The 11,052-nt window shown below is 39.8% G+C and overlaps 1 protein-coding gene across 1 annotated transcript; it reads left to right on the top strand.

Annotated features, from left to right (window-relative positions):
• The first annotated feature begins 539 nt into the window (after positions 1-539).
• On the top strand, positions 540-7,007 carry LOC118780799 (survival of motor neuron-related-splicing factor 30-like). Its single transcript, XM_036533497.1, has 6 exons — positions 540-649; positions 1,639-1,758; positions 2,232-2,374; positions 2,964-3,122; positions 6,294-6,447; positions 6,677-7,007. Exons 2-6 carry the CDS (start codon positions 1,639-1,641, stop codon positions 6,812-6,814), a joined length of 714 nt encoding a protein of 237 aa, XP_036389390.1. The 5' UTR covers positions 540-649; the 3' UTR covers positions 6,815-7,007.
• Positions 7,008-11,052: the final 4,045 nt, after the last annotated feature.

Genomic DNA, 11,052 nt, shown 5'->3' with positions numbered 1-11,052 from the left:
AGTCTTAATCTTCCATTGAAACCGTCATGTTTGACACTTGTCAGAAGAGGAAGAAAATGACATAGTCTGCAGGCTGATTGATTAGATAAGGTTAATGGTATTTCATAAAATCAAAACCTATTGATTGTCTGATTTTATACCATTGAAGACATGCTAATGAGTTTTTTTTCATGTAAGTTAACTATCCTGATAGCTGGTACCTTATACCATTAGTAAAAGCACCCCCAAAATGTCAGAAATGTCATAAGATGATCATAAAGTTAGAATATTTTCAGTTCTTTTTCTCAAGATAATTTCGAGTTTTGAAGACGACGTGTGGGTGACTGACAATTATCATAATCTTCCTTCAGCAAAAGTTTATAAAACATTCATTTCTGATACCGTGGTTTTAGCTTTTTGTTATTAAAACGATTCAGTTGTCCTAGGTTTCGTATTACAATTGCGCCACCAAGTGGCAGCATCAAGTTTCGCGTGAAACTAACCGAACGCATGTATGATGTAATCCTAGTCTCGCGAGATTGATATTCATATAACGGGAATTTGAAAGGATCTGTGAGGTTGTGAAGACAGTTCAAAATAAGGACAATTTTAGAGGAAGTAAACCACAAAAGACATTTGTCTTTGGTTTTCTGACGTCTGATTTAGAAAGGTAGGTAAAATAACCGAAAGAACCAAGAAAGGGAGCTTTTATTCATCCTAATCGCATTTTGTTTGCTAGCTGGTCTCCCTGTCTTTACGAAACGATGGCGTTGGTGAGGCACTAGGCCCAATGAAGAGGAAAGCTAATGTAGCTAACGTTAGCTAACAAGGCCCAGATCTGAAATTAATTTTGGATTGTAGGACGGCGACGCGACCTTTGCTCTCGACTTAGCCCTTTATATTCGTTATACCAGCTATATTCATCATTATTTAATTTTGAATGGTATACTTTGTGACGTAAATGTGTGTTTTATCTAACTATATCTTAGCTACAATCGTGCTCCTAGCCGGTTGGCAACCGTTTGTCCACTAACTTGTTTTATAGGTAATGTTAGCTAGTATAGGCAAGTCTTAAGAAAACATCTGCAATTGTGTGTCGGAAAAAAGGTGTTTGATGAAGCTATCTTTGCGCAGTAGTATGGCTTAGCCATAACTGTTGCTAACGCGCAGAACTGTGGACGTTTCCGTTGCGTTGTATTCGGTGTTGAATAGTGGAGTCAGTGCACTGTTTGTCTGTGGGCAAGGTGTTTAGCTGGTCATATGCCCTTAAATACACGGGACCGGGGGTAAAACAGTAATTCCATAACCACTATTCAAACGATTTCTGTGAATTGGGGAGAGAGTTTGCAGCTGTTTATTTTTGTCGGTGGCGAATTCCCTATTTTCCCGTCGCATACTACGCGTGTCCCTCTTAAGGTCTAATTCGGCCCGTGTGACTTGTCTGGGCCAATCACAGACGAGGACGCATTATCCATAGGATGAAGAGAAACGCAATGAAGCAAATGAATCACTCGCCGTCTCAAAATGGGCTTTAATTGGCTCTGTAAAGTGTCAGTGTAATCAGATAACGCAGTGGAATAGCGGGGGTATGATCTTATTGACTACGTCCATGTCCATCTTTAAATCTCTGCGCTTATTATTATTATTTTTTTTGCGCAGATGTCAGATGATCTGGTTAAACAGCTGGCCAGCTACAAGGCCCAGCTGCAGCAGGTGGAAGCCGCTCTGTCGACCGATCCTGAGAATGAGGACCTGCTCAAACTGCAGAAAGACTTGCAGGTTTGTTAATGGCTCATCGCATACTTAGAATAAAAAACACATACGTAAATGTCAAAGATTACAGGTAAGGTTACGTTTAAAAGAACACAAATTGAGAACAAAGAATGAGTGCATTTGCATATCAGTTGCTCCTGTCTGCAGCCATTGTTATATCTCACATACAAAGTTTTTTAATCAGTCCGTTCCGGCAGTAGTGTAGCATAGGGGTAAGGAGTAGGGCTGGTTAACCGAAAGGTTGCTGGTTCACTTCTCCGTTGGGGCACTGCTGCTGTACCCCTGGGCAAGGTACTCAACCCACCATTGCCTGAGTGAATATCCAGCTGTATAAACAGATAACACTTAAAAAAAACAAATCTATCTGAGTTGCTCTAGGTAAGAGCATCTGCTAAACGACAATAACGTAATGTAACTGGACCACATGCCGAAGATGTAGGGCTGGAGGCATTTTACTTACTCCCTGACTTGCCCTGCAGGAAGTCATTGAGTTGACTAAAGACCTCCTGTCGAGTCAGCCCTCTGCGGCCACTCCCAGTTCCGACAGCATGTCTGCCACCCCCCTGAGCCACTCCTGGAAGGTGGGGGATACCTGCATGGCCGTGTGGAATGAGGACGGACAGTAAGTTCAGTACCTGATCTCACCTCTACCTGTATCAAAATGTCTCTTTACAATGGTAAGAAATCATGCTCCATTTAATTGATGAATTTTGATTCAGTGTGCATTTACCGACACATTTTTTGCAGTCAGATGGTTTTTTTTCTCCACCATAATTACCGCAGCTAAGGAGTCTTTTTTTTTTTATGAGAGCACTGCAAAATACATTGCATTTTGCTGCCCTCACTGTGTGTAGTTGGGCTGTGAACTCAAACATAATGCTGTCAGAGTAAGGTAACTTCGCACTCAGGCACGGCTCATAAAAAGCTTTTCTTTCCAAATGAACATGCGTTATCATGGGGTCTTCATCATAACTGGCAAAGAATGTTCTACAGAAGGAAAAGTTGCAGATTTTTAAAATCATATAGCATGTCCAACAAATAGCAAGCTACTGTTGTTTATACAGTCATTTTGTATCTGTTTGTTAGCCTCTTGCTTTACAGTGCATTCTGAAAGCCAGACATTAAGATGCCAGCATATAGGCGTAGTGTTATGTGTAGGTCCTGCATATAAGACATGTACTCACCTGCTTACAGACGTGATTTATTGGCAGATTGTACAAGGCCGAGATCGAGGAGATAGACGAGGAGAACGGCACGGCTGCTGTCACGTTCTTGGGCTACGGCAACGCAGACGTGATCCCGCTCCAGAACCTGAAGGTTGCGGAGCAGGGCACCCATTCCGAGGATGAAAGGGGCAAGTCCAAATCCAGGTAGGGAGAGCTGCTCCTCTCTGCTCAGCTCACCTTACTGGAATGCACTGCACGACGCTTTTACAGTGGGTGATGTCTGAGTTAAAGCCAATTCATAATCATGGGGAACATGGGGAAATGGGTACATATTAGGGCTGGGCCATATGGACCAAAAATCTTATCTCGGTATTTTAGGCCGAATGGCGATACACGATATATCCCAGTATTTTCTACAAAGTGGGCTAAATGTTCAGTTGTAAGTCAAAGCCACATGTGAGATGTCACAAGCACTTTTATTAAAACAGACTGTGATCAAAATAAAATGCAAAGACAGGGTTTCCTTCCCTGTTTGAAAATATACAGCTGTAAAACATGTAAATGAAAAATTATATAAAATAATATAAATAGCCTGTGTTAAATAAAAGTAGGCCTAACACTGAGAATGCTCCTTCGGTTGTTTTCAACAACAATAACAGACTGATTAAAATAGAGCACATTACAGGTTTTCCTCTCCTGCGTAACAAAACATACAGCTGTGCAAATAACAATAAAAATGTAAACAGGACAAAAATAACAACAGGCCTACCCTGTTTGAAAATATACAGCTGCACAATATATCAACATGTAAATGAAAAAACATATACAATAAATAGCCTATATTAAATAAAAATAGGTTTATGTTGGTAGCACTCTCTAAGATATTTCAGATTATCAAAATACGCTACCTGTAGATTTATATTGGTAGCACTTTCTGATAAGGTAATTCAGACTGTCGGTACATTCTGTAGTTATATCCTAGTAGTCTTTTCTGATAAGGTTTAGAATATCAAAATATGCTACTTCAGGTTTTACATTGGTATTGGTTAGAGTGTGTTGATGGACAAACTAGACTACAAATTTACATGTCAGCATGTAATCTAGACTGTCAAAATACACACAGTTTATGTGATGGATAAATTGTAAGTAGGCTATGCCTATTAAAATTTACTTGACAGCAGTTTTGAAATTGCTGTTGGGTGAATTAATGAAAACAATAATGTAATTAGCTTAGAACCATTTTCTGATAAGGTAAAAAAAAGAATTAGCGACCTTCTAAGGTAGCACAACGTACTTGCGATAGTTTTTCCCGATAGGGTAGCAAAGATCAATAGATATGACTATCAATCTATGCTACGGTAGGACATTTTGATAAGGTAGGACAAATCGACAGAACAGCGGGTTTATGCGCAGATGCAGAGGGAGAGTGGGGGGCGGGGTTGCGCGAACAGTGTGAGAGAGGAGAGATGCAAACACTGGCACAGCTTTACGGAAGAAATGGGTTATATAACGCAACATCAAACTATATCAATATAAATGGTATTGTCTCATCCTGTATCTCGTTTGAAAATATCGGTATGCCTTAAAAGGTCGTTTTACCGCCCAGCCCTAGTACATATGATCATTTTGTTTATTGAATCTGTAGTTTGTGTTTTTTTTTTTATCTATTTTTTTTTATTTACACACTTTACAATACATCTGTAACAAGCTGTTACAGATGCAATTTGTGATTAATTAGCTTGCCAGCAACCTATGAGCTAAAAATAACATTAGATTTGTAAGAGAAGAAGTTATTGTCAAAAGATAAAATAAAATTTCTATGGTCAGGTGTTGTAACTTAGCGGTCTATCTTGGTATTTTTATCTAGCATTACAGTCTGTGGAATATTTTTCATTTTCCAGTATAAGTTGAAATAGTTGCACATATTACTCGGCTTTCCACCTGTGTAGGGGTAAGGTCGTGGTTAGTCAATTTCATTTATCTTTGAGGTGTTGAAGGAGACATTCATCAATGCTTATACATAATTTTGAATGCCCAGTGATTTTTTTTTTCCTTTTTCACTAATTTGGAATGGTCCTTTGTGTTGTTAGAGTGCTGCCTATCACTCTAACCCCTGCTAACAATCTGGGAGAGTGCAGGCAAACACGTGCTCTCCTATGTCAGCCACCACCTCTTTTCACACCACGGCCCCCAGGTTGAGCTTGCACAGACATGAGCTGGAGGAAGCCACTACATATGCAGAATTATACAGGAGACTGCAGGCACCTGATAGGTCAGTTTGGGTCGTTGGTTTGTGATGTGGCATACAAACCCTGGCCGACCTGCTCACCCCTTTCCCTGCTGTGACACAGCTAGGATCAAATCTGGGCTGCAGAGCTCAGCTTGCATTTAAAATGAAAGCCTTGACTGTTGAGCTACTTGGGAGCCCGTTACTTTGGGCGATATTTTCAAACCGTTATTACACTGTACGCTGAGAAAATTCGGAAACTTATCGCAGCTCATTTTATTCAGTTTACTGTGACAAACTATTTTGACACTTACACTCTCTTGTGTGATAACCATGCAGAGTTTCACATAGCTACTCCAGCCCTCTTATGAGCATTTTTTTTTACTGTCTAGTCCCAGAACAGATCAAAAATAAGTGTTTAATAGGACTAGCAACCTCAGAGATTAGTAGACCCATCATTTTTATGCATGGGTAATTATATGCATTTTTCTCAGTCCTTATTTACATAAGGATAAGGATGTTTTCATTGTCATTCCAGAACATGTTGTACATGAAAGGGAACGAAATGAGGTACTCAGGTCCCGGTTCAGGTAATAGCAATAATAAAATCAAGAAGAAAGCACACAATAAAGCACCATTAAAAATAAAAATAAGTAAATAAATATATAAATATAAGTATAAAGTGAGCAGAATGTGAGGATAGGAATAAGACTATAAAAATCTAAAAGATAAACAAGGTGGCCAAGTGGGCGCAAGTTGCAGCAATGCCCTGATATGAAACAATAGTAATCATAGCAGCAATTGTTCAGTGAGATCCAGAATTTGTCAGCCTCACAGCATCCGGGAGGAAGCTGTTCCTCAGCCTGGTGGTTCTGCACTATGACAGAAAATGACATTTAAGATTCCTGGCTAACTTTGAGTTAGCATTATGTATGTTTAATGTTTGTATATAGATTGTTTTGTGCATCACTCTTCTGATCAGTTTTAAAACATTTAGGGGTTGAAATCAAATGAGAATTCTTCCAATTCCTTATATGAATGACTGATAAAGCGGTATTGGAGCTGTTAGGTCTGACGTGTTTACCTATATGACTGTATCCTCTTTGGATGGGTCTTATGTTGTGCCATGCTGAATCTGTGACCCACAGGAAGGAACAGATCGCTGAGCAGAGGGAGTACAAGAAGAAGAAGGCCTTTAAGAAGGCCCAGAGGATGAAGGAGCTGGAGCAGGAGAGAGAAGTCCAGAAGTCTAAGTGGCAGCAGTTTAATAACAAGGCCTACTCAAAGAACAAGAAAGGACAGGTCTGGAGTCTGCACTGAATTACACCTCTAAATAATTTCAGTTCAGGATTACTGCTGAAAACCTGTAATTTTTAGAAAAGTCTCCTCCAGTTGCTAAAATGGCATTGATTATTCATATGAACAGGGTGGCATTTTACATTCTCTTCTGTTTTCAGTGAAACGTTTGAGAACAAATTGAAGCTCTCCACTGGGAGTGCTGTTCTAACTAACTCTCTCCTTTGTGTTCCAGGTAAAACGGAGTATATTTGCATCACCGGAGAGCGTGAATGGGAAAGTAGGGGTCGGCACATGTGGAATAGCTGATAAACCAATGACCCAGTACCAGGACACATCCAAATACAACGTTCGGCACCTCATGCCGCAGTAACAAAGGACAGAGAGGCGTTAACCGTGTGCTGTGTTAGGGGGAGCAGAACCAGCCAGGCTTGTGGGTTGACTTGCCTGAGTTTCTCTGGAAATGTCAAAAAAAGTCTTCAATCCCAGTAGCAGATTAGCAGTTTTAAAGGAAGCTTCCATTCTTATCCCAGTTCAGTCACGGTTAAAGCAACGCCTACACATATATGCACAAAAATATGTGTGTGTGTCTGTATATATATATATATATATATATATATATATATACAGACATTATTATTTCCATAGTATTGGGGCTTCATCAGTGACTACATCAGAAGTGACTTAATGGTGTCCCAGTAAGTTTTTTTTTTTTTTTATGTTTCAGCTGTATATTTTGAGTTGTATCAGGTCAAGAGCTTGTGTAGATTTGATACACATGCTGTAAGAGATGACACTGCCTGGAGAAGTCAGAAGACAAGTAGAAATGCATGTTTTTTTCTCCCATTGGATAGATTTATTGCAAGTCCTGTAGACAAAGTTGGTATTATCAAAAAAAGACTGCGCACTCAAACCAAATGGGAGTTTTGTTGAAAAAAAGGTCTTTTGCTTAGTAATAACAAGTGAAACCGGAATGTCGATTTTGAATCATTTTATACCTTTTGGTTCTGTACAATGAACAAGACAAAAGACCTGTAAAAGTAAGCAAATGTTAATTGAATTCCTCCTATTTTTGGAGGACTGTGATTTTTACTAAATTAATGTTGAGTTTCTGTTTTGTACATTTACCTTTTATGAAATAAATGTTAAAATGTATGAATTTGTCTACATAAATAATAAATACACTACAGTAATTCATATTCAACAAGTCATAAAGGGCTTTGTAGGCTGCATCTGTTTCATTATGTGGTTTAATTGTGTGTAATTGTCCCACACACACTAAAAAATTCCTTACACTCTGGCAGCTCAAGAAGAGATGGCTAATGACTAAGGGTGTTCTCTGTCAGTCAGCTGCGAGGCAGGCGTACACATAACAGATAAGAATAACATTGCAAATACATTGTATTCATTACTCCCACACACACAAAGGCGACCTTTTAATCACCATAATCCTCATGCTCCATGAAGAATGTTACCCAGCTGCTCTTTGGGGTTTAAACCTACCCCAGTCCAGCTAAAGTGGATTTTTGTTTTTGTGGAATAGTCAGCGTCTCCACCAGAAGGTGGCAGTGTTCCCTCCACCAGATCATGTGACTGCCATGGGCTTCGAGGCTCAGCACTACCTCTCCAGTAAAAAGAAAATAATACAGGGTGTAAGGCAGTTAGTTAGCCTGTGGAAATAGAGGTAAGATTAATGCACAGTAGGCCTGTATTCAGAGTTTTGCAAGGTTTTGATGTGTTTGACAGGCAGTTTGCAGCAGATAAGCTACTGCACAATAAATGCTGTTTTTGCTCAACAAATGTCCTGTTTGTTGAATGCCATTCATACTTTCAGCAGATGATGTGTTTAAACCCTGAGACACAATACCAGAAAGACAAAGCAGCTGGTACAAATGTATTTTTTTTTTGTCAGTTGTGTTTGAGGAGCACATTGCATATTGCCAGTGTTGGTGAGCATTTGCAATGTATCCCATAATGCAGTATGCTCTCAGTAGTCTCTGAAAGGTTGGTGGTTGACACAATCATTGCATGTTAATGCATCATGCTGCATGTGACTCTGCAGAGTCACTGATCTTTACAAAGAGTGGATTGGTTAAACTAGGCAGGCTGAATGGGATGAGCCAATCATACGATTTTAAGAACGGTGAGTGCAGCGTCATAAACAAAGAAAAACGACTGAACCTTTGTGCCCAGGACAGGAGTAATGCTAAGAGCCCCATTTCAGTAAATAATGTGATGTGATAATTGAAGTGTATTTAACATTTTAATAAATACATTGCTTCTGGTATTGCCATGACATCACTTCTTCCAAACAGTTTAAATAGCTGCATCAGAGAAAACCTATAATGCAAAGCAAAGCTGTCTGTACACAGTTGGAACCATAATTCAGTCGACATTCAGAATGGTCATGAAAGCTGCCTAAGAATCCAGCAAGGCTTCAGATCCGTGGACATGGGGTACATGATTTAGCTTTTTTTTCCCTGGGGGTTGTGGAGGGGGGTTTGGGGGCTGAAGCTGCAGACACGACAGGTCTTGGTGTTTTATGTAAGTACTGCAGTTAAGCTTACGAGATCAGAGTGCATATCTACAAAGAACGGCCACAAGCTCTGCAGAGCTGAGTAACTCGGGTGGAAAAGCTTTATTCATTTGACCCATTCTCCCTTGCCAGTGTCTTTAAAACCAATATCTACACAAAAATAATGTTGCTGGTCCTCCGCGATCACATGGCACAGCGGCCTCCGGGACACAGACGAAACACATTGACGTGGAATTGGAAACACTTTCTTAATATGGATCTTTTTCATAGTGCATTTCTTTACAAAAGAAGAAAAAAAAACAAAATACCAATATCTTGGACATGGAACAATGGAAAAGTAATCTGCCCTTGCGAGAGTGGACTGGCGATGTTAAGACAGTTTGGTGATTTATTGAAAAGACCTTCTCTCAAGAGGACATTAATCATGGATATTTTGCTGTTAAGGTCACATTTTCATGCTACTCCACAAATATATGCCGCTTTCACAAACAGTCCCAAAAAATGTCCTTGTTGCAAACTTTAATTCTTTGTTCGCACGTTGAGCACAGACATCTTGCAGTGTTAAATGCATGACCACTGCCCTCCCATTGGAGAGATGCCCATTTCCTGCAAAAGGCCAACTCAGAATGCAAGGTGGGTTTGCCTTGCACGTTAGACTGGTTTTAAGGATTAGGGCCAAGTCCTACATTGTACAGATACAGTAAGATTCCCAATCAGACCTGTTTTTAGGAAGGTACTGAAACAGGTTTTCAGCCCTCAGTGGCTGGGAACAGGCAGGGGGAGATTACAGTTCACGTCCATGAATCATCACAGAAAATGAAAGAGGAGAAAAAAAATTGGCTACACAAACATTTGTTTTGCATATCTTAACTCAATCAAACCTGAAAATAAAGAATGAGACTTAAGCTTAAAAATAAGACAAAAACAACAGGAAGGAAAAAATAAGTTAACTTTTTCTTGTGATGCTTGTGGGAAGGGGTGTACGTTCAAATAAATATAGATTTTTCTTCAAAAAAAAAAAAGAAGAAAAAGAGAACCCAATCTGGTTGTTAAAAGTCTCTTTCATGAAGGAATACACTGGATAGTTATTAAAATATGAACAAAAACAGACAAAGGAAAGCTAGACCTTGGAAGTGCAATTTGGGAAATCGCAAGTCTGGAGGTTTTCTCTTACAAAAAAAGTCACCGACATCACCTGGTCACTTCAGACTCAGCCCTGCGATACTACTAGTGGAATGCTTTTCAGCTTCGAGAACAAACACCCTAATAAATAAGAGAGCCACTCAAACTCAGCATTTATCAACACAAGTCCTCAGTTGTTGGTTTTTTTTTCTCTGTAAGGTCCACTGACCAATATAGTAGTTCTCGTTGTGTCTTGAACTAAAGCGTAACGTTTCCTTTACGGCAACTACGGAATGGAAACTTCTGAACGTTTCAGCCAGCAAAATGAACAAAGTAACACTGTCCATGCCACAAAGACTGCCACTCTGAAGAGAATACATTTTTTTTTCTTCAAAAAATATAATTTAAAATGCACAAAACACAAGACAAACAGCAACAGAGGCGATATTTTCTACCCATGGGCACTACCTTTTTTTTCTCCGTTTTTCCTTTATCTTTAATTGAATTGAACTATGTTAAGTATATACAAAAACAAGCAAGTTCACTTTGCTTTTGGACGGTCGGGGGGAGGGTGGGGGAGAGGAGTGTGCCTTAGAAGAGAAACGGGAGCCAAAATTGTCAAGACAAATGACTACAACTGTTATTGCTTTGGACTTGCTGCTAGGAGGGACACTTGTTAGAAAAAGTTTCATCGTGCCGGTTCTACGGTCTGCTATAACGTAGGCAAGTGCAGGATAAGTTTTGTGGTATAGCTGCTTGCGGAAGATCGCAAATCTTTGAGTCCGCAATTTCAATGCACCAAATACCCATGTTAACGGGAATGTGTTTTTTCCTCCTTTCTTTTTTGACGAAACTCTGCAGACCGTCCGCACGAGCCGTTTCGACCGGGCCACTGTCGGGCTTATTTCGCATAGCACCAATTTCAGAGTCAAAGTCATGGTGTTGAACAGTGG

This window comes from Megalops cyprinoides, chromosome 1 (genome assembly GCF_013368585.1).
Source record: "Megalops cyprinoides isolate fMegCyp1 chromosome 1, fMegCyp1.pri, whole genome shotgun sequence".
NCBI lineage: Eukaryota > Metazoa > Chordata > Actinopteri > Elopiformes > Megalopidae > Megalops > Megalops cyprinoides.
The sequence above is the reverse complement of the archived record's forward strand: the minus strand, read 5'-3'. Positions and strand labels throughout refer to the sequence as shown.